Source organism: Saccostrea echinata, unplaced genomic scaffold (genome assembly GCF_033153115.1).
Source record: "Saccostrea echinata isolate AGI-Se365-2 ecotype Australia unplaced genomic scaffold, CSIRO_AGI_Sech_v1 ptg000054l, whole genome shotgun sequence".
NCBI lineage: Eukaryota > Metazoa > Mollusca > Bivalvia > Ostreida > Ostreidae > Saccostrea > Saccostrea echinata.
Window position 1 is genome coordinate 67,580,579 of NW_026889803.1, and position 25,109 is coordinate 67,605,687.

At 33.5% G+C, this 25,109-nt stretch overlaps 1 protein-coding gene across 2 annotated transcripts; it reads left to right on the forward strand.

Annotated features, from left to right (window-relative positions):
• The first annotated feature begins 961 nt into the window (after nt 1–961).
• On the forward strand, nt 962–24,379 carry LOC133205930 (neprilysin-1-like). 2 transcript variants are annotated; one of them, XM_061341823.1, is made up of 22 exons: nt 962–1,298; nt 4,743–4,954; nt 5,110–5,142; nt 5,325–5,486; nt 5,783–5,866; nt 9,971–10,176; nt 10,260–10,439; nt 11,629–11,715; nt 12,020–12,159; nt 12,255–12,348; nt 12,497–12,625; nt 13,089–13,187; nt 13,518–13,595; nt 15,497–15,600; nt 16,801–16,859; nt 17,128–17,179; nt 17,525–17,592; nt 17,842–17,972; nt 20,107–20,172; nt 22,263–22,367; nt 23,785–23,861; nt 24,013–24,379. In XM_061341823.1, exons 1-22 carry the CDS (start codon nt 1,231–1,233, stop codon nt 24,110–24,112), a joined length of 2,334 nt encoding a protein of 777 aa, XP_061197807.1. In that variant the 5' UTR covers nt 962–1,230; the 3' UTR covers nt 24,113–24,379. The 2 variants fall into 2 exon arrangements, with proteins under 2 accessions (XP_061197807.1, XP_061197808.1); XM_061341824.1 differs by lacking the exon at nt 962–1,298 and adding an exon at nt 1,890–2,008.
• Nucleotides 24,380–25,109: the final 730 nt, after the last annotated feature.

Below are 25,109 nucleotides of genomic sequence, written 5' to 3' on the forward strand. Positions count from 1 at the left end.
ATTCCAACGGGAAATTTTCATGACTCACATGTTTGATTATGAAATAAACAACTGTGCTCGCCCTAGCGCAGGTGCACTGTCAAGATATTGCTTAAATTTCAATACAACAGGCAATTTAAATTTAAAATGATTCTGATGAATTTCAAATTGCAAAATGCTTAGCGCTTCCCAGTACTTTCAGTACTTTGATTCCTTTTGCCGATCATGGCAAGGAGCATACGACAGGGGATGCTTACTCCTCCATGACATCCGATCCCACCTCTGATGGTTTTAATGGTCCGTGTTTGCTCTGCTCCCAATTTGTATTGTTTTAATGAGATTGATTACTGTTTTTGTCCATTTTTCATTCAATTAAGATGCTCGAATATTATTTTTTCATGTCTTTCCAAGAAAACTCTTATTCTTTTAAATGACTCTTGTTGCTGTCAATTATTTTTTGAAGAAGTTTTATTCGATGATCGTCCCCCCTTCCCCCATTCCAGTTTTTGTTGCAGTATATTCAACCCTCCCTTGTTATTAAAAGTAAAAAAGTTTTCCGCTGAAATCTGCCCCCCCCCCCCTTTTCCAACGGAAATTTGCAAAAATTTCAATTACGTTTTTTGTCTTCCCCTGGTGACCTTAGTGGAAATGTTGTATTTATTCATTATGAATCATAAAACTTCAATGAAAAATGACAACAAAACATATCAGGATACAATTAATCGGCCAGGGACTTATAAATCATAGGAAAACAAAACCTCGATAAATGCATGCGCAAAAATTTTATCCCATGAACGTGATCTTACTTTTTTGTTTGGAATTGATTATTTTACCTGGAAACAAAAATGCCTAGTAGCTAGAATCTAGAGGATGGAAGTCACACACACAATCATTATATATACATGTATACAACCTCATGCCTCAAATGCATTCATCAAACATCAACCGAACCCTTTAAAAGTGTGTATGCTCTAGAATTCATAAAGCATTTTTTGTTTACTTGTGACGGATCTGTCTACGCAAAGATCGTCACATCTACTGGCCTGTCCAGGGAATAATTGTCCTCACCCACTGAAGCGACAGACGCGGGGTTCTTCACTGTCCACGATTCTATAGAACACACACAAGGTGACGCGGCACTGAAAGATCCCCGTATCCAGGGAAGCGTGACCTTGTCGCGTTCCATCTTCCCTAGTCTTAGATCGATCGCGTGTCGATGCCCTGTCACGTCCTCGGACAGACCCAGTGGAAATGTCTAGCAGTAAACAGAATTTGACCGCTTCATCACTAACTATTTCGGACCAAGATGTCCATTTAGGGTAAGATTGATTGCTTCACTATTTCCTGACTATATTGTCTTTTATAAAGAACACGTTCCTTACATACATTCCGATAATTTTTTCCAGAGTTGGCACTTGACATGTAAAAATACATCATAAAAACGCGTGACATGTTTGGAAATTAAAATTAGATATAAGTATTGTAAAATTATTCTGTATATATAAAAGCTTTGAACTAATGTCCCTATAAACTCCGACCTTGTGATGCTAACTTTGGGAAGGATGGTAATTTGATTATGATGAACGGCTTGTTTTGACAGATCTTTTACTATAACGTTGTGGTAAATTATCCACCAGACAAAGATGAACGCTAACAAAACATTGGGGGAAAAGTAAAGGTGTACCTACTCCTTTTTTGTTTATAAAATGACAAGTTTAAAATCATTTACATATCTCATCTGTATGCATACAACTGGCCCACGGTGTTCAGGCTATTTTCACACAGTATTCCTTTATGCTGCAACCGGAGTTTTTTAAAATCTTTTTTTTTCGGTAAATCGCAAGTCCGTGTTCTACGGATGGTATGGCGGTCAGTCTGTCGCCATTAACTCAAAAGGAATTAACCTGTTATCTGTTTAAACGTAGATTAACTAATCATGAACAAACAGTGCAATTAAACGGCGCATTATGAGCCTCATTCGTCGGACATAATGACCAGAAATGGACAAAAGAAGCACCGAATATACCAGGTATTTTGTATTCGAAAATATTTCTTAATTCCTGTTTTTGCATTAGTTTATAAGTTCATAAATGTCCGTCATTGATGTATATTGTACGTTTTTAATTCTTTAATGCTTATAGAATGACAGGGATGATGTTTTACTACTTAAATTCATGTGATATAAGTGGGGGATAGAGATATCGTTAGGTTTAATGACGGAGTACCGTGGGGGGTTGCACCTGCATAAAACTCTCAAGAAAGGATGATCTCTATTTAAACAAAAGGGATTTTCTGATGTAAGAGTTTTTTGTATGGCAGAATTTCTTCGTTGTCTCTGCCTATTTGGGGACATACATATGTTCTATTGAGAACAGACCAAACATGTACTGGTAAAATGAATTGCTGAATACCGCATACCGCCCTCCCCACGTAATAGAGAAATGGCAGCAAAGATGGCTAACACTGCCATGGGTAGAGACATGCATTTATTGCTATCTAGTTCAAAAGGGCATCCGACTTCACATTGTAATGTTTGTCAAACTGAATAGTTCATTGTAAGACTGTGTAGCCCTTTGTGAAGAAAAGTCTCCGTTGTAGCCTCAAGAACTTTCAAAATGAGACACAAATTGTGTAATTACACATGAATTGCCCATTTTATTGAGATACACAAAAAATTGAGGAAAAAGTGACAAGTGACCCCCTCCCCCAAATTGGTCAGAAAATTATAGCTTTATCTGAGTTTTTGTATTTCACCTTACTGATTAGAAAGTATCTCAAAAATATCTAAAAGTTGATATTTTAAATCATCAAAGATAAGGTTTGACTGCTTTAGAATAAAACTGACCTAAAAATATTAAACATAAAGCAAATAGCACATCTTTTTGAAATAATTATTGTGTTACGCATAGACTACTGTATTTTATACGATGGTTTACAAATATTAAAAATTTGAAACAGATCGATGTGTATTTTTCAATGAAAGAAAGACAAAACTATATAAAGTATTGTATCGTATCGTATCTACATTTTTATTCAATACACAACTGTACAAAATTGAACGAATTTCGAATGATTGATCCTATGTCAAGTTGACGTCGAGATTTCGTACGATATCTTATTCGACTCTCTTGCACCAATATTATATACTGTTGTGCTTTTCCTTTTAAAAAGAAAAAGAATTAAATTTATTGCATGCATTTGCCTTTTTTTTAGAATTATTAACAAATAATTTAATTTTGTTTGTATTCTAGCCTCTGATTGGTTAATATCCAAAAAGAAACACAAATTATTTCTGTATAACCTGGTTTGGTATGTGGACACCCTCCCCCCCCCCCCTCCCCTGACAACCAGCTGAATCGTCTGTATCCATGCAATCCTCTCATTTCCAGTCCTCGGGATTCATGGAAAATTCCAGATTTAATGAATGTACCTTTAACTTCAAACAGTAACTTGGATCTTACCACATGTAAACAAAACAACATGGCTCCAAGGACTATGTATCAGTTTTTACCTCCCCTCGCTTCCCATCACTTCCGTTACTAGGGTTGTATAATTGAGCGGCAAATTTGAACTAATAAGTTCCGCGAAGCGGATTATAAAACAGCGTAAACTGACCCAAACCAGGTTATACTCGAATAATTTGGCCAAGAATTAGAGTCATTCCTAAATAAGTTCTGACTTTCTTCAAGAGTTGTAATTAAGAAAACTCATATGACTTGTTGTAATTAGAGAATCCTAATATGTCAATATTGCAGATATGTGCAGAGCTAAAAATACCAGATATATTAAAAAAGACTTTTACAGAGATCTGGAATACTCTCAATGATATACGCAAAATAGCAACCTGAAATATTTTTAAGACTTAATATATCTAACAGTTTTTGACTTTTTTAAAAATAATATTTTTTTTCTGTCTTGTGTCTGTCTTTATATGTGTCAGTTATATTGCTAATTACTGTATGTGTTTCCATGTTATATGTAACAACTGTTTTTACTTTCAAGTATTTGTGCTGTCAATATGTGCTGTTTTTGCCCCTGTCCTTTAAATGTATAAACTTTTCTATGCTTTGATCTATTGTGCTGATAATTCCCAAGCATTTTTATGTGCTTTATGTCTAGGCCTTTGTTTATGTATGTTTCAGTGGTTTTATTGTTTTTTTTTTAAGTATAATTTATTAATGTGAACTAATTTTAGTTTCATATGATTAATAAGCCAAGAAAATGGATCGGTCGCCACAATGTTTAAGATGTCATACATTAATGAACAGAAGTATGTTTTAACATAAAAAAGTCGCATATTTTTGCAAGTGGTAAAATCCTGAAAAACTGGTTCATTTGACATGATTTTATTATTGAAAATTCCTAATAATTGTTACTTCATAAATATGTTTAATTACGGATATCATATATAAAGAGAATTACTTTTGCGACATAAATGAAAGAAGCTGTAGGTCAAGCGATGACCGCTGTACTGTTAAATCGGTTTGTATTGACAGGTAAAACTTCACACCTGATATCTGAAGGTATTTAGTGAGATATAATTGTGGAACTTGATTTACAATCCTAATATATACGAGCAATACCTTTAATGGCAAATAAATTACTAGAAAACGTGGATTTTAGTTATCTAAAATCGAATGGGGTCTTTTTCCTGGTTCTGTTTTTGCACTACAGCATTAAAATGCAACTTTATGTCAGCTTGAGTTTGGCAACCAGGCCCGTAGCAACGGTTTCATGTAACAATTAGTTTTGTTTCGTTACAGCATAAAAGATCCAAAGAAGGGCTCTGGTTCCCAGCGTCTGTATTGTCTATTGGTTCTGGCCCTTGCCGCCATTATTGCAGTGTCGGTGGCGCTGGCTGTCGTCGTCATCCAGAGAGAAAAAGATGACGACACTCCATCTGTAAAATCTAAAACCGGAGCCAACAAACAGAATCCGGATACCACAAATCCAGACATAATAACCATAAGAAGAGGTGTGCATTCTTTCGCTCATTTTTTCGCGAAGTATGACTGTATCATATAAGCCCATGTTTCTTCGCTCATTCTAATTCCCATTGGGTGACTGAATTTGCTAAAAAAAAAAAAAACTTAAAGTCTTCAATAACTCGTTTTTATTTTATTTTTACAGAAGTGTGTAACTCACCTGAATGTGTACGAGCAGGTAATTATATTTACTGGAAGTGATGGCTTCCGGTCATTGCATACACATGCTATATATTACTACATGTATCTCATTGTATATTAAATTATTTTAGATTTTGAACTTAATTTACAGAAAAGTTTTTATTATTTAAAAAAATACGTTTTTGTTCCATTGTAAAGCATGATTTCTTTTCATTTCAGCTTCAAGTTTACTTGACGCTATAGACACCTCGGTAGATCCATGTGACGATTTCTTTCAGTATGCATGCGGGTTATACCGGAAGAAACAGGTGATTCCGGAAGATAAATCTATCACCGGCGTGTTTTACCAAGTAGACGATTCCGTTGACATCATACTTAAATGTTAGTCTCGCATTTTATATGCATGATATGCCTTTTTATTTGATTTTTAATTAAACCAATAAACTTAAAAATTGTATTGGTGTGCATTTTACGTGAAATATGGAGATAACGAACAATATTCAAGCTCAAAGTTCTTTCTTTCAAAGTCGTTTCTTCAAACCTCAGACAATTCACAGCATATAGATAAGAAAAAAATACAAGTAGATCTATATACTGTTAAGTATATTGAAAACATAAAACAATCAAGTATATTCATAGTATGTTGATTTATTGTAAATATTTATGTAATTTGACAGATTTACTGGAGAAAGATAACGGTGAAAATGACATAGAAGCGGTACAGAAGGCCAAGACATTGTACAGGTCGTGTGTAGACCTAGGTAATTCGACTTTTTTAATTATACAGAGATTAAATAATTAATTAAAGTGATGATTGATACACAATTTGTATTCAAAACGTGAGTTCGTGTTGGTTCATTTAAGGAGGGTCGACAAAGGTCAACGTAAAAAAAAAACATTCGATTTGGAATGAATACTTAAAAAACAAATATTGCGTTATTCAGTCACATATATGCAAAGATAATGGGAAACATAAAAAAAAAAGAAATTCATTGCCTTAATTAAGAAGGTAAATAAGAATGTTAAGCTGATAAACTGCACTTCTACTTTGGTTTTACAACTCACAATTTATCATACATTAAGTCTACGATTAGCACATGTAGATTCATTTATTTTGCTAATAAAAAAGGGGGATTACAGTTTTCTGGCCAGCAAATGTCCCGTAAAACCATATGCTACATGAAATCTTTTTTTTAAAGCAAAGTTAGATAATAACTAAACAATATATGAAATTGTATAAGTAAGTAAGTAATTTATTTATTTATAGTGACATGTGTACATAATCAAATCCTTTGTTTACAAACTGTATAAAATAACAATTAACACCCGGCCCATCGGGCCTATATGCCACTTTAAACACAAAATTGAAATACAATATATAAAGAAAATAAAGAGCACAACGTTAAGGGATAAACAAAAAAGTAAATAAACATAATTGTGATATATATACATATACGTATTTTGTATGCTAAGATTGGTAGTGTCTGTTATTAGTAGATAAATATGACACTGAAATACATTCTTATTTTCTGAAGATAACGGACTGTCTCCGCATAAATGAAAAATATAAATACTTTGCAACCTGTCGAGGATAATTTGAAACAAGTATACTTAGTAAATCCATATCTGACCATGCCATTGATTAAAACAAGTGTTTTCAAAAAGTTTTGAACGATATTCAGAGTACATAGGACAATGCAATAAAAAATGAATTTCGTCTTCTACATTATTTTTAGAGCAAAAGGTGCAAATTCGATCCTCAACAGGTTCCCCATGATATCTACCGGTTTCTATTCGTAGTGGTGAAATGCCACATCTAAATTGTGCTAAAATTGAACGTAAATATTTAGGCATATCAAGTACTACATAATTTTCCCTTCCAAAAGTTGTTTTAAAATAAACGTAAGTCCGCAATTTAGGAATGCTTAAAATCTCATTGCTCCAAAGGTTTGAATAATAATTGTGTATTTTTGATTGAACCATATTTATATTTACCATAAGCTTTGACTCAAAATAATAATCCAGCTCTAGTTGGTGTAATATTTCTTTCAAATCACTGCACCAGTTATTCCTACACTTATTGTAATCAACTTCAAAAACAATTCTTGTAATTCGATCATTGCTAAAGGATAAAACTCTATTCCAATATCTGATTACATTTATCCAACGTCTATACTTGTATATCTCGTTTAGTATTAGAAATATCCTGGATTTAAACAATATTTTATTTCCAGTAGGATTGGAGAGCAAGCAAGAATGTCTATACAAGTCCTCTCCCTTGAAATATCTTAAAGGATTATTTGACATTTTTATTTTCTTTGCATTGTAGATGTTGGAACCAGTAAATTATTTATCATTTCAAAGCACCGTTTTCTAATACGTGTAAATGATGTTCATCTTTGTGCTTTTAGGAAGCAATTGTAATAAAACTTTTTTTTAGTTCTTATTTCAGTGCATTTAAGCAGATTTTGAAAAATTCTCGTATCTGATTTAATATTGTTTTAAAGCAATATGAGCTGCATTTTTTGAGAATTTTATTTTGCTGTTAAAATGTCTTATTTTGATAAATTTGTATGTGATTTAAACCTTTATGATCAATTAGACCAAAACAAAGTGTTAAATTGTTTCAGAAGAAAGATTTCTGTACAATCAAATATAAAGTATTATATAAGGAATCAATATTGTACAGGACGACAATAATGTAGTTTTGCTTCAATCTAAGCCTATAAATAGTTCTTCCATCGCAAATATGAACAATAGACGTTTATAAATGTTCTTTTTCTCTGTCCTTGAAATAGTTAATTACAATTTTGCAACAAAAATTTGCATCAAAGTTGCAGCTCATATTGCTTTAAAAGATAATGGGCAAAATGCTTTAAATGTTTTTTTTTTAAATTTTTAACTGATACCTTTTTACTAGAAATGATAAAAAAAGATTTGATTTAAATTTCAAAAGGCTCGATTTGAAGTTAAGTGACGCTCGCTAACTCCTCATTGGTGCACAAAGTCTCCGTACTTTTAAGTTTGTATGAAGGACACATCTCCCACGCAAGGACTCGGAAATATGACATATCATTAATAATTTATAAGTCATCTACTTCATGACATAATTAAACTTATTCGTGAAAGTATTGGAAGTGGAAAATCAAGTTATGAATTTAAACACTGCAATAAAAACTGAATCAATTGGAAAAAAGTTATTTCCGCAAAGCCTTTAAAACAAACAAGCGGCAATGAGATCAATGCTACTGATTTTGAGACGTTAAAACAAAATTTAGACGTGATTTTGACATGAAGACTTGTACGTACACTCTGTATACATAATATATGAAATTAGAACCTTAAATCCTTAGGTGATTTAATGTTATAGAGAATATGTAGTTTTTTTCATTTCTAAAGTATTTAATTAATTCTATTTGCATAGAACACAATATTTATTCAGAAAGACCCCTACTGTACTGTTTATCTGCCTATTTAACAAAGATATTCATAAACTGTAAATGTCAGTAATGAAAAATGACAAACAACTCGATCTTAATTTAAAAGAAAGGAATTCTTACATCACTTTTATTTTTATGTATTTTTTTAAGATCTCGCAAGAGCTAAACATTTTCTAAAAATCTATATGAAGGAATTTTTACATGTAAACTATGAAAAATTTGCAAATTCAATTCGGGCAGGGATTGAGGATTTTGCGTTAGAGGGGGGCCTATTAGATGGCAAGGGACATCGAGTTCCCAAGTTAGTCGATGACAGAGTCTGTTTGGGGGTCTGGGGAAAATCAGCAATTTAGAAAACCCCATTTTAGCAAATAAATGACTGCAATTTTATCTTTCAATATCTTAAGCTCACATGAACCGAAGGCTTGTGAGTTTTCTATTCGAAAAGTGCCCGTTGCCTGTCGTTGTTGTCGTAAACTTTTCACATTTTCGTCTTCTTCTCCAGAACCACTGGACCAGTTTCAATTAAACTTGTCAAAGAACATCCCTGGGTAAAGAAGGTTCATTTTGTTTGAATGAAGGACCACGCCTTCTTTTAATGGAAGATATGTAAGAATGAGTGAAAATTTAGTGACAGTTTTAAAAATCTTCTCAAAAACTACTAGGCCAGGAAAGATGAATTTTTTGTGAAAGCTCTATAGTGTAAAGTTCGTTCACATCATAACACCATTAGTCATATTGATGTGGAAGCATCCTCAGGTATTGTACATTAAAGTTTGTTCAAATCTTGACCCCCTGGGGCAGGGTTTGGCCACAATGGGCAATCATTTTTTTTACGTAAAATATATAGAGGAATAATCGGCTGATGAAGAACAGCTGAGCCATTGTGACTCAGGTGAGCGTTGCGATCAATAGGCCTCTTGGTTTTACAGGGGGCGTATGTGCGGTATGTCTGGAGCGCCCTGGCATGAATCTGCGCCTACAATTCGGAACTGAGTCTATGAGGTTTTATAAAATATGTCAGAATTTTACTGACTCATTATATTATTCGTTCTGTGAAGAATGGTGCAGTATTTACGTAATGATTGAAATTCTCAGCTCATTGCAACGGACTGAGAGCCGTAGTTCATAACCGACAAAAAACTATGGAAACACATAGGCTTATTAATTATAAAAATATGAAATTTTATAAAAACAATGAATTAAAAAATTTCAACTTGTACCATTTCAAATAAAGGTTGGAATTTGGTACATGTAGTAAATATATTAATCGAGGAAAAATGGCCTAAGTGTTTGATGATACTCATCTTTTCAGCAGTGTGCATTTTATAGTTCAAGTGTTAATAGTCATACCATCTCAGTATTTGCAAGCCAGTCCGAAGAGCAAAACTTTTGATGACCTAAAACATTTTTATTACAACACAGAGGCTTTAGAGAAAGACAATTTAACATCAGCCCGGAGGTTAATAGAAGACCTTGGTGGTTGGCCGGTGACGGATGAGAACTGGAATGAAAGCACGTTTAATCTGACCAATCTTTTGACGACAATGAGGCTGTACACAAATAGTCCGCCCCTTATGGACATGTACGTTTATGATGACTCCAAAAATCCAACAAAGAATATCTTATACGTAAGTTCGGCAAATATCCCTTACTGTTGACAGATGGTGATTGCATGATCTGATTATTAAAGATGTGTGTGTGTGTTTTAAAGGTTGACCAGCCTGCCTTGGGACTTCCAGATAGGGACTATTTCCTGAAGGGCAGAAATGACCGTAAACTAAAGGCGTATGAAATCTATGCCACAAAAATGGCCGTTATCTTTGGCGCTGATCCTGCAACAGCAGCAGACGACATGGCAGAGATGGTGGACTTTGAGATAGACGTAGCAAATGTAGAGCATTCATATCCTCATCTAGTTTTTTTTTTTTTGGGGGGGGGGGGGGGGTCACCTGAGCCGAAAGTCAAGTGAGCTTTTCTGATCAAAATTTGTCCGTTGTCGTAAACTTTTTATGATTTTATCTTCCTCTCCAGAACCACGGGGCCAATTTCAACCAAACTTGGCACAGAGTATTTTTGGGAAAAGGGGATTCAAATTTATTCAGATAAAGGACCACTGGGAAAAGATTCAAATAAAGGACCACATCCTCTTCCACGGGGAGAAAATACAGAATTAGTAGAAATTGGATGGGGTAACTTAAAAGTCTTCTTCTCAAGAACCACTGGACCAGAAAAGATGAAATTTATATGAAAGCCTCCTGACATTGTGTGGATTCAAATTTGTTCGAGTAGGGTGAGTGCTACTGTGGGTGAACGAAGTTTTAATTGGGTATATATCGGAAAAATATTTTAAAATCTTCTTCTCAAGAATAGTAAGGCCATGAACAGTCATATTTATATGGAAGCATTGTCAGGTAGTGTAGATTCAAGTTTGTCCAAATCATGACCCCTAGGATAGGGGGGGGGGGGGACCACAATGGGCAATCAAAGTTTTGGAATAAATAGGAAAAAATTGTTAAATATCTTCTTTTCAAGAACAGCAAAGCCAAAATCAATCATATTTATGTGGAAGCATTTCCAGGTAGTGTAGCTTCAAGTTTGTTCAAATCATGACGACCAGTGTAGGAAGGGGCTACGATGTGCGATCAAAGTTTTACATAGGAGTATATAGGAAAAAGAATCTGCTGATGAACAAGGGCCATAGTTACTTAAGTGAGCGTTATGGCCCATGGGCCTCTTGTGATGCTTTTAATTTGAAGCATTTGGAGGCACATTTTTTTTCTGGCATCTTGAGGGCATAAAAAATAAAATCATTAATGTTTGCTAAATAAACGTATATTCCCCTGTACAATATTTTATAGCTTTACTTGCATTTTCATTTGTTCTGTCAATAAGACTACTTTGATACAGTACATAATTTTCGTATTTTCGTCGATTGCTTTGAAATAGTAGATGTTATTTTAGGGCAAAATGTTATTCAATGATGTATATTAGTTTAAAATAGATAAGTTTATTTTCTGTCAGGCTACATTGCCTTCAGATGTATATTAGTTTTAAATGGTTATATTATATATTTTTATCAGGCTACAATGCCTTCCGATGAAAGGAGAGATGACGAGAAACTCTACCATAAAATGATGATTTCAGAACTCCAAACAAAGTATCCCAATGTCAGTACGATTTTTAAAGTTTCCGAGTCATGTATATGAATTATAATAATACGTTTGTTAAAACTCCAAAAATAATACTACGTCTGACTCAGTAAGTTTTTAATGTTCATTGAGAACCAGTTTTTCTTTAATTAAATAATCTTTGCTGATACATGTTTCCAAATTAAATGGTCAAATGTAAACGATGTTTTAAAGGTCACTAAAACCAATGTTTAATACATTTAAATACATGTTAGTCATTTACTCCATGTGTTAATTATTTCAATTGACTAAGACATTATATTTATCTTTAAACATTGTTTAGTTTGAGTGGTTACAATATTTCAAAGCCACGCTAGGGAGGAAGGATTTGAATATTACAGTACAATCATCTACTCCTGTTATCAACAGAAACCCAGATTATATGACCAAAATTGTGAATACACTTGTCAGTAAAGATAAAAGGTTTGAAATAATGATGTTATTTTGCGTATACATTGAAAATACTTCATAACAACATGAATAAGTGATTTCACATTTTTTTCCCCCTACATTTTTAGGATGCTACAGAATTACGTCGTTTGGCGTGCTCTGATATTGATGATTGGTGCAATGCCTAAAAGTGTTCGAGAAATATATGGTGATTACAGAGAGGTAATTAATTCTCTCTTTCTCTCTTATCCAATATCCTTTCATGTGTTCCTGTATCTGTTTAATTCTCTCTCTAGTACTTTTATATCAAATGCCATTCTTTCTCATTCTTATATGTGTTCCTGTATCTGTACGATTCTTCTTTCTTAAGACGTTGACGGGGTCTGCAGTACAGCCCCCTCGCTGGAAGACCTGTGTAGGCGTGGCCAATAGTATAGTGGGGTTAGCTGTGGGGAAACCTTTCCTGGAGGAAACGTTCGACAGCAAGGCCAAGTCCAAGGTAAGGTCTTCTCCTCAACTTAGCACCTTTCACACATCGAAGAAGCAATGAAAGGGATTTGAAGTGTTTTAAATTTCAAAAAAATCTTCTTGTCTTCTTCCAATATTAAATGAATACTCTAATTCCAATTTTCATTGTCGTAGATTTTGTTCGAAAAATTTAAATGAAGTGAATTTAGTCAGTCAGTTGATGTATGTCTGGGTGGTCATTTCCATTTTTAGATATGTAAACCTCCAGGCACAGAAGAGCTTGTTTACTTAATTAAATATTATTGCTAGAACATTTTTTCTTTACTAAATAAAAACTTTTGACAAGAAAGATCATATTTCATATTTTTAGGTATTTTTTAACGATGATTTGTTGATCACCCTGCCTACATAAAAACGCTTGTAGATAGATGCAAATGTATCGATTGAATATTTTGAATGTCTTACTAAAATAACTTCCTGAATTCTGAAATTAGGCAGATGAGATGATAGAGAACCTGAGATCAGCCATGAAAGATTTGTTAAAACAAAACGAATGGATGGATGCAGAGACTAAAACCAAAGCCAGAGAAAAGGTAATCAATATCTAAGACCAAACCAAAGGCAGTCATTATCTAGAACTAAAGCTAGACAAAAAGTAGTTATCATCTAAATCTTAGGCTAGACGAAAGATAGTCAATATCTAAAACTAAGGCTAAGAAAAGGTGGTCATTATCTTGAGTTCTTATTTCAAAATTATTTTCCTGAATCTGCAATATGTACTGAAATATGTTGGTATTTATTGAAATGTTAAATTATACATGTTTATGATATTCAACTCTACTAAGAATAAACGTTCTAGACATTTATAAAATCTGTACAAATTAATGTTTTTATAAAATTTTATTGTTTTTAATTGTGGACAGGCAGACCAAATACAGCCAAGGATAGGTTACCCACCGGAAGTGAAAAATGACACATTCCTGAATGAAAGATATAAAGACGTGAGTTGATGTTTTTATAGAAGTCTATGTCTTTTCTTCTAATGGACTTTAGAGCTTATTACTGTTTGTTATTTTCATATTTCATTGATACTATATTGCATTAAAATTATGTGAAATATATCCTTCTACATCTAGGTCAGATTTCAGTAACGTCATGTACGTTACCTTCATTTGTGATCAGGTTTGTTTATAAAGTGAATAATTTTTTTTCAAGGGATGTTAAATATAGATTTATTATTTTTGTTTATTGTTTAACGTCCCTCTCGAGAATTTTTCACTCATATGGAGACGCCACCACCACTTGCCGGTGGAGGGCTGCAAATTTTGACCTATACTCGCCACTCAGAGCCATTGAGCAGTGACACCTACTGCGACATGGGACCTCATTTTAAACAGTCTTAACCGAAGGACCGGTCTCCACTTCCCGCAGTGAGTTCGAACCCGCGACGTAAGGATCAACCCCTTACATCGCGACTCTAGAGCAAACGCTCTGACCACTGCGCCACGCGGGCGACTAAATATAGATTTAAGATATTACTTCAAATTATGCAGCCACAGTGCGCATCTAGAAGTATTGCATGTGAATTTTACGTGAAAGGTGGTTAATCTGAAATTCACTTGTATTTCAGTGAAGTTTATTTTACAAAATACGAAAAAATACATAATATTATTTGTTTTAAGAGTATTAACACGTAAATTCACGTGAAACACATTACCAATGTATAACTTGAATACTGTTCGTTATCTCCATACATTTCATGAGATGGTTGAAATATGTTTAAACAGAACATTTCAATAGAATGCAAAAACTTAAAAGACTCATAAAGTAATGCTAAGAAACCTGGTATTTTGTCACTTATTGTATGTCATCATTCATTTGTGCGGTAAGAATAAATTACCCTATATCTTCTGAACTTAGATTTAAGTGTGCCTTGACACCGGAATCACGAGACTGACTTAAACTTACTTATCTTTTCCTGCTCCTGCTCTAGCTTTCAAAGTCACGATCAATTGAGATTCTGAAACCATGTCTTGTTGTGTTCGGATTAAATCTTTTAAGCCTTGATTTTAATGATTATTAATTGGGAACTGAAACGAAATTGCAGAAATTGAAGAAAAAGCTATCTTTAAAACATTTTTATTTTGGAGTGCTTTACCTTTAGGCCATTTCGGGGTAACATACAGATTTTGACTTAAATTGTTTCATGAGCCTGGGGCCTAGCTGTCTCTGATCTGCCGAATAGAATATGGAGCTAAATCTTTTCTAGTATATTATCGGTTCAACAATGCCTAGAGGGTATACCGTAACGTTGATAAACTATATATCAAATGCATTGTGTAAATCATAAAATATTCTGTGCACGTTTTTTGAAATAAGACATTGACTTTCTCATGAAAATCATGAGACTCGTGAAAAAGTTTCTTTGTAGTCAAAATCGAGTTTAAATTATTCGAGTTCTAAATTATAAATAATGAAGTGTTATTTTTATTAATATTCCTGATATGCCAGTTTAACTGAGTGTATTTTATTGTAATGCCTAACAACAAACCAAACAATTTAATGGAAAACACAAAAAATGAAATTTTGAGGTACTCGAGCCCCATTTCTTTTAATAGCTTGTCTGGAACCCCCAACCCCTTGATCAAACATGTTTAAACATTTCTAAACCCAGAATAACCCCATTTCTTGTCGATCAAAAAGGCACAATTTTGATTGAATTTTCAAATAAAAGTATTCATAATTTATGCTTAATGTTACATGCATACAGCAAAAACTGGAAATATAGCTTCTTTGAAGAATGGGCATATAATTGGGACGAATGATGTATATTTAATTTAAGAAATACAAAACATTGTTACTTGATCAGAAAATGACGGATTTTTCTACCACATTTTTTCAGTACAAATTCAATTTGGACAACTACTTTACAAACGCCCTAAACTACCTGAAGCTGGGAACCAAAGAAAATCTTGAGATTCTCCCCAAACCTGTGGATAGGAAAAAGTGAGTTAAAGCTGACTCTATATTTTCTTTTTGCATTTAAAGTGACTTAGTGATCTAGTTATATACATATAGTGACTTGATAATTAAGCTTTATTTTAGGCAGGGCCAAGAGGACCATAAAAGCTAGAAAAAGTATGAGAGAAATTTTGCATTTGTGATAATTCTTCAGATAAAGATAACAAACAATGATCGATCTAAAAGAAATACAAACAATGCGAATCTTTAAACTGATTTCTATTTTCTGATTCTGGTTAATAGAAGATACAAACAAACTTTTATCAAAAAAATTGAAAATAACAAATTGAGTCCTGTATATATATAAGTGAAATGAAAAAACTTTAAGCATAGTTTTTAATTTTTCATTCAAAGTTTCACAATTATGGGATTTTAAGTGACAAAAATTTGTGTAGATTAATAAGGATGGTTGCAGAAAGGTAGAATTTGAACGTCATAGAAGGTTTACAATTTCTTAATATTTTATTAATATATAACCTAACACTGGGTTGTATTTTGACTGATATATATCATACCAATTGTAAGGTCTTTGTTTTTATATCAAAATTTGACTATGAAATATTCTATGAGATATTCTGATCAGTACATAGACAGGGGATGCTTACTACTCCTAGGCACCTGATCCCACTTCGGAATTTCCGTGTTTTATGCATAGTTTATTGGAAATTTCTCCTATATAGCTGTTTATATTTTCATGCGGAGAAATGATAGAGGCTTAGTAGAGCAATTGCTGGACCTTACAATATATCTTTGTTTGTAAGGATTTTTATGAAGATGTAGGTTAAGATTGTAAGAAGGTAGAGAAACTATTTAGCGGGTACTCTAGAACATTGATTTATTTGCTTGGATAAAACCCCCAAAAAAAAAAAAAAAAATTAAGAAATACCTAAAGCATATTTCTGATATTGTATATGCTGCACCAGGACCGAAAGTCGATCTGTTACTTATATTACCACACACCAAAATCTAGATCAGCATTTGTAGACAAAACGAATAAGAAATCTGTACAATAGTGGTTGAAAAAAGAAATAGAATGATTGATCTGATTTAAAAAAAAATGTGCACAAAGGTAAACAGAAATAAACAATCCTTCATTAGAGATTTATGTAAGTATACATCAGATTGAAGATTTCTGACATGTAGAGGTACTAGTAATAAGATATGACATTTTTTTCTAATTAACAGATGGGAAACTCCCCCCGCAACTGTTAACGCTTATTACAATCCAGCAAGAAACCAAATCAGTAAGCAAGTTAGATATAGTCTCAGACATTTATTCGTCCTTTATGTTACTTATATCAAGTTGTTAAATTAAATAAATAGAAAGATTTTCCATTTCATTTAAAAAAAATTCCCTTCCTATTGTGTTCGCATATTCTATGGGTAACAAATTTTTATTGCTTTATTCCTTAAATGTATTCTTTATTTATCCAAACAAAAAAGTTTATATTTAAATTTCACACCTTTTAGATAATTGATATTTGATCCTTTTATATATTTCCTTGTATGTAGTGTTTCCAGCAGGAATTTTACAGCCACCATTCTACAAAAGTGGTTACCCCCAGTGAGTTTATTTTGTTTCTAAAACAGATCGTTGAGTATACTCTTACCAAATTATGCATTTTACTGTTTTAATTCCGCTCAATTATGACGAGGAGCGCACGGCGGGTGTTACCGGTCGACAAGGGATGCTTACTCCTCCATGGCACCCGATCTCACCTCTAATGTTTTAAGAGGTCCATGTCTGCTCTACTCCCAATCTGTATTATTCCAATTGCTTTTAATTAAGCTTAATTAATGTTTGTTATCATCGTATTTCCTACCCGGACTTGTAAGAATTGTGATGAAATTTTGCACCTTAGGAGTCAATTTTCCAGCATTAAGGGAGCCTTTGTATCTTTTCTTTCAGATACCTTAATTATGGAGGGATTGGTTATGTCATAGGTCACGAGATCACCCATGGTTTTGACGACAGTGGTGAGTTTAAATTTGCAATCCTGGAACTCTACTCACACCATCAATAAAATAGAGAGCATGTTGTTTTCTTGTAATAATCGCGAATCATGATCATATAATGTATATTGCCTGACCACTTCAGTTAAAAAACATATTTTTCAGTCGTCAAAGTAATGAAGAATTTCATAAATGTTTCTTGGATGCTCCAATCTTATATCTGCTAGTCAAAAACGAGATACAGGCAGATTAAATTAAGTACCCTTTTAACAGGGCGACAGTATGATGGGGCCGGGAATCTGAAGCAGTGGTGGACCAACACGTCCATCAATAATTTTAAATCGAGGGCTGACTGTATGACAGACCAGTACAGCGGATATACTGTGGAGGAAGCCCACAAAAATGTAGGCTGCAGAGGAACACATTGAAAAAAAAAAACTACGACTTATATTACAAATAGGTTGTTCAAAGAGACCATTTGAAAAATGGGACAGGTTACCAAAATACTAATAATATATGCCTTTCACTTTGATCTTCAACCAAATTGAAAAGTACCTATATAAACCTTCAAATTTTCTTGTATATCATGTGGTTTTTTTTATCTGTAGAATCCGTTATTTGGGAAGATTTGATGAGAATTATTACATTTATATTAAATACACACACATCTATAAAACAAAACAAAACAAAACAACCAAACAAAGAAACAAAATAAAACAAAAAACAAACAAACAAAGAAAACAAAAAAAATCATGCTGGATTTCAGTTCTATAGCTCTCATGAGCTTTAAATTTATTTTAATAACAAACAGACATTTTTGTTTAAGTTAATAATCAGTACAACATGTCCGTAAATAGCTCTCTGCAAAATGGTTTGCAATATAATATGAAATTCCCTCTCTCTGAAATAAGATTTTTCTACACATACAGCCAATGATAGATTGATATTAAAAAGATTCTGGAGTTGACCATTTATTGACAATATCAATGGAGTATTTGCAAACCAGGTCTTCCAACAATCTACTGTAATTCTCTTTGGTATCAAATTGTGTCCCTTTAGAAGCCGACCCTATAAGGAAAATTTTAAGCAAAAATTCTACACGAAGAAAAAGGTCTCTTAAGTCCCTTGCTGTGATTTTCCATTCGACATTAATATATCTCGATGACGTTTCATCAATTAGCAATATTCATTTTCATCCATACGTTGATTTGATATATCCTACTGTACTCAAAATGAAATACACCGACTTATTGGTTATATTACGATGTTTTTTACTGGATAAGAATATGAATGGCATACTAACAAGTAAACTCTATGATAAAGGTGATGAAGTTGATTTCTAGTGATATATCATTTTTACCTGCATATGGTTTATTGTCTCCCAATTCATTTGGTCCCCAAGGTCATACGATTGCTTACGATCAGTTTCTGAACTGAGACAGACTAGCTTCTGAAATATAATTCGATGATACAAGCGTATCAAAAATCTCGGTGAGAGTAAATTCTTTGTTTGATACAGACTAGAGCCTGACGTTAAATCGAATGTTGATTGATTGATGGATAGTTTAACATCCATTACAGACTATTTCAGACTATTACAGACTATTTCCCTCATATGAGAATTAAAGATGCAGTTGAAGGGCTACACATTTAGACTTTTACTTGGTACTCAGGGCCATTGAGGGTTCTTTAGCATGTTAACTCCTGCTGTGACACGAGACCTTGGTTTTTAAGGTATCATTCGAACATTCTAAAGACATAAAACTTTCACTTTAAAGAGTAGAGTGCTTGTCGAAGTAACAGTTGCTACCTATTTTTATCCACTTAGGTACTGCTGGGGCTAGAACCGCGACCCCCCCCCCCCCCCCGGACTACGGAGTGCGAGTGCTAACCGATTGAACTACAGTGACGTTGAACGAATGTTGACTGACTTTTTCAAAACAATTTTTTCGCCATTATTTTCATAACGATTTATCTACGGATTATCACATTTACCAAATTATGATGTTTCATATGATATCTCCAGGGGTCCTTGTTTGCTTCTTCTCTCAATTTGTAAATATATCATTCCAAAAATGAATTATTTTGTCAGAACCTTACATAATGACGAGGTACATAATTATTAACAGAGCAAAAACTATATTTTCTGAACGAATATTAGATATAATGCTTACTGATATTTGTATTCACCATGTGTAAATTATATTATGAAGTATGAAATCAATGCGAACTCCAAATATCAATAAAAAGGTTAGAGAAACGCGCAAATGTTATTAATCCTTTTAACTTTTACCCTGTGGAAATAACCTTGATTCGAGTTCATATTATATCTAGTCATTTTTCTACTCTCAGACTATATTGGAAGTCTGACTTGTCTTCTTAAAACAATTCTGAACAGAATTGAAGTTGTGTGAGAGCTTACAGAATTTACCTTTGGTTGCACTGCGTATAAATCATCTTCTTTCAGTACTTTAAGTTTAGCTATGGACCTGGATATGTAACATATTGAATAAGATTCAACCTTTATGACTATTGCAGTTAAATGGTAAACTTACTCTCGGTGAAAATATTGCTGACAATGGTGGACTGAAGGAGAGCTGGCTGGTAAGGCATACATTTTGTTGTAAGGGAATGGAAGGTATAGAAACTTAAGGTAGTAAGGCATACATTTATTGTAAGGGAATGGAAGATATAGAAACTTAAAGTGGTAAGGCATGCATTTTATTGTAAGGGAATGGAAGATATAGAAACTTAAGGTGGTAAGGCATACATTTTATTGTAAGGGAATGGAAGATATAGAAACTATAGGTGTTAAGAAATACATTTATTGTAAAGGAATGGAAGATATAGAAACTACAGGTGTTAAGGCATGGAAGATATAGAAATTTTAGGTGAAACATGCAAGGCATAAATTTTATTGTAAGGGAATGGAAGATATAGAAACTTTAGGTGATAAAGCATAAATTTTATTGTATTGGAATGAAAGATAAAGAAAACTTTAATGTAATGTAATGGAAGATTAAGATTGATTGATTGATTGTTTGATTGAATGATTAAGAAAGCTAGGTGATAAGACATACTTTAATGTAATATAATGGAAGATTAAGATTGATTGATTGATTGGTTGGTTGAATGATTAAGAAAGCTAGGTGATAAGGTATACATTTTATTTTAAGGGAAGGGAAGATACGTTTTGCTTACTCATGATAAAACAAAAAAATATAAACAGGGAGAAATGAAGTAGAAAAACAAATGAAGGAAGGTGGTGATTAAATAAAAGAAAAATAGCATGAAAATTATTAAAACAACTGGAAAAGTCTTTGATCTTATCAATAACGGGAAAGCACAAACTATAATTTTTATTATACCCCCGCTCCGAAGGAGAGGGGGGTATACTGTTTTACCCTTGTGTGTCTGTCTGTCTGTCTGTCTGTCTGTCTGTCTGTCTGTCCGTAACAAATTTTGGTCGCAGTTTTCTCAGCAACTACTCTTTGCAGATGCTTGAAATTGTAGCACAATCTTTGTTTAGGCATGCCATATGGTGGGATTTATTTTTGTATGAATCCGATGTCAACTTCCTGTTTATCCGTGCGTCTGTCCGTACAACACATAACAAACTTTGGTCGCAGTTTTCTCAGCAACTACTCACTGCAGATGCTTGAAATTTTAGCACAATCTTTGTTTAGGCATGCCATGTGGTGGGATTCATTTTTGTACGAATCCGATGTCAACTTCCTGTTTATCCGTGCGTCTGTCCGTACCATACATAAAAAATTTTGGTCGTACTTTTCTCAGCAACTACTCATCGCAGGTGCTTGAAATTGTAGCACAATCTTTGTTTAGGCATGCCATATGGTGGGATTCATTTTTGTACTAATCTGATGTCAACTTCCTGTTTATCCGTGCGTCTGTCCGTACCATACATAAAAAATTTTGGTCGTACTTTTCTCAGCAACTACTCATCGCAGGTGCTTGAAATTGTAGCACAATCTTTGTTTAGGCATGCCATATGGTGGGATTCATTTTTGTACTAATCTGATGTCAACTTCCTGTTTATCCGTGCGTCTGTCCGTACCATACATAAAAAATTTTGGTCGTACTTTTCTCAGCAACTACTCATCGCAGGTGCTTGAAATTGTAGCACAATCTTTGTTTAGGCATGCCATATGGTGGGATTCATTTTTGTACTAATCTGATGTCAACTTCCTGTTTATCCGTGCGTCTGTCCGTACAACACATAACAAACTTTGGTCGCAGTTTTCTCAGCAACTACTCATCACAGGTGCTTGAAATTTTAACACACTCTTTGTTTAGGCATGCCATATGGTGGGATTCATTTTTGTACAAATCCGATGTCAACTTCCTGTTTATCCGTGCATCTGTCCGAAACATACATAGCAAATTTTGGTCGTAGTTTTCTCAGCAACTACTTATCGCAGATGCTTCAAATTTTAGCACAATCTTTGTTTAGGCATGCCATGTGTTGGGATTCAGTTTTTGCAAATCCAATGTCAATTTCCTAATTATCACTGTCTTTGTCTATAACCGAACTTGTGTATTCACATCAGAGCGGGGGTATTATTAGTGAGCATTGGCTCACAGACTTCTTGTTTTTATTTCATTAAAATTTCCATTCATTAAAGTGATACTTTTAAACACGATTGTCATTATTTTTTATTGTAAAAATGTTACAGGCATATCAGAAATGGCTGAAGAAGGCTAGAGATGGAAAACCAGAGCCGTACCTTCCAGGATTAGAGTACACTCCGAAACAACTTTTCTTTTTAAATGCTGCTCATGTAAGTAATTCATATGTGTTCTGCAGCTTTTCATTAGGAAGGGATCTCATTGAATAGTTACTTTTTCAAAATATACTTATTTTCAATCAGATATAAATTGTAGCTGTTGTAACACAAACTACATTCAATTTATGGATTTGATGAGTCTAATATATATTACTTTGAATTTTACTCACTGTATATGATTGATGTGGTTACTTAGAATTTTACTTACTATGTAGGTGTGATGTTTACTTACTTTAGGTGTGGTGTGGGTACTTAAATTGTTACTTACTTTGTAGGTGTGATGTTTACTTACTTTAGGTGTGGTGTGGGTACTTAAATTGTTACTTACTTTGTAGGTGTGATGTTTACTTACTTTAGGTGTGGTGTGGGTACTTAAATTGTTACTTACTTTGTAGGTGTGATGTTTACTTACTTTAGGTGTGATGTGGGTACTTAAATTGTTACTTACTATGTAGGTGTGATGTTAACTTACTTTAGGTGTGGTGTGGGTACTTAAATTGTTACTTACTATGTAGGTGTGATGTTTACTTACTTTAGGTGTGGTGTGGGTACTTAAATTGTTACTTACTTTGTAGGTGTGATGTTTACTTACTTTAGGTGTGGTGTGGGTACTTAAATTGTTACTTACTTTGTAGGTGTGATGTTTACTTACTTTAGGTGTGATGTGGGTACTTAAATTGTTACTATGTAGATGTGATGTTTACTTACTTTAGGTGTGGTGTGGGTACTTAAATTGTTACTTACTTTGTAGGTGTGATGTTTACTTACTTTAGGTGTGGTGTGGGTACTTAAATTGTTATTTACTTTGTAGGTGTGATGTTTACTTACTTTAGGTGTGGTGTGGGTACTTAAATTGTTACTTACTTTGTAGGTGTGATGTTTACTTACTTTAGGTGTGGTGTGGGTACTTAAATTGTTACTTACTTTGTAGGTGTGATGTTTACTTACTTTAGGTGTGGTGTGGGTACTTAAATTGTTACTTACTATGTAGGTGTGATGTTTACTTACTTTAGGTGTGGTGTGGGTACTTAAATTGTTACTTACTTTGTAGGTGTGATGTTTACTTACTTTAGGTGTGGTGTGGGTACTTAAATTGTTACTTACTATGTAGGTGTGATGTTTACTTACTTTAGGTGTGGTGTGGGTACTTAAATTGTTACTTACTTTGTAGGTGTGATGTTTACTTACTTTAGGTGTGGTGTGGGTACTTAAATTGTTACTTACTATGTAGGTGTGATGTTTACTTACTTTAGGTATGGTGTGGGTACTTAAATTGTTACTTACTTTGTAGGTGTGATGTTTACTTACTTTAGGTGTTGTGTGGGTACTTAAATTGTTACTTACTATGTAGGTGTGATGTTTACTTACTTTAGGTATGGTGTGGGTACTTAAATTGTTATTTACTTTGTAGGTTTGGTGTGGCTTAGTACGACCAGAAGAGGCTTTAAGGCGAATTCTGGTTGATCCCCACGGAAACTTTAAATCAAGGTTAAAAATTCCCATTTACTGACTTGCTTCTGTAAAGACTGCAATGTTCAGCTTATTGATTGCTGAATTATTTCTTGCAAGGTGAATGCATATCTGTTACTTTGTCCTTTATTACAGTATTTTATATGTCAGTATTTTTTCTCGTTTGTAGAGTTGTGGGCCCTTTACAAAACAATGTGGAGTTTAGTGAAGCCTTTAATTGTAAAGCTGGAAGTTTCATGAATCCAAGAAAAAAATGTATCGTGTGGTGAACTGAGTTCTTCCTGTAGTTAGATAAGAATTCCAGACAAAATATATGTCCATCAAAACTTTGTCTTTCTTTGATTATTGTTTTAGAATAATCTACATAGATGTTCAATTAAATTTAACGTTTGTTATTTTCTGTTGCTCATTTAATGACCTACTTTTATAATTATATTTTTATACCAATCATATCTTTTATATCATTTACATAATGTGTACATTACATGTTTCTTATACTGGTAATAAACAGATTTCTAAATAAAGGAATAAAGAATGTGTTACATTTATTTACTATGTAGAAAACAAGATACAATGGACCGAAGGGTTACAAATGAGACCATTGCAGAAGATGAGCGCAAATTCTGCTCCTTTGTTAGTTGATCTGTTTTGATATTCTTGTTCAAAACTTCGACAAGAGAAGACGGAAACTTTTATGGGAACTTTCAACTTGACATTTAGATGTATCGACGACGTTTTATGAATTAACAGTGGTAATTTTCACGTATTTCAGTTTACTTGAAAAGATAACACTGTCAAAGCCTGTCATATCTTTTACATATTCGGATGTTTTACTGATTTGACGTTTAATGCCAAATATTTTCATTTTCCAACCGTGATAATTCTTTGAAAGTTAAGTGTGTTGATTTCTCGATATTTGCAACTGAATGTAAGTTTTGCCACGTGAATGGTCAAGCGCCTAATATGCATGTCAATCTCTCGCGACTGTTTTTGTATCTGACGTCAGTGGGCGGGAATTTTGTAAATTTCCATGGAATGCCTCGTGTATTTCAATTCTCTATGACAGAATTTAAAAAAAAAAAAACATTTGCATTACATTTTTTTTCAGTAAATAAATGTAAATATAAGTAGCTTTAGAGGATAAGATCAAGGAAGCAATTAGAAAAGCCAGGCTGAATACATGTACTCAAAACTTAATTAAAAACGCAACATGATCAATGAAGTAAACTTTTAATACAGGTTTATAGCTATATTAGAGAAATTACA

Bases quoted from the DNA above. Each gene is read 5' to 3' on its own strand.
- LOC133205930 (XM_061341823.1), top strand. From the start codon at position 1,231: ATGTCTAGCAGTAAACAGAATTTGACCGCTTCATCACTAACTATTTCG. The intron at 16,860-17,127 runs GTAAGCAAGTTA...CCTTGTATGTAG, and splicing joins TCCAGCAAGAAACCAAATCA to TGTTTCCAGCAGGAATTTTA. The intron at 17,973-20,106 runs GTAGGCTGCAGA...TGACTATTGCAG, and splicing joins TGGAGGAAGCCCACAAAAAT to TTAAATGGTAAACTTACTCT.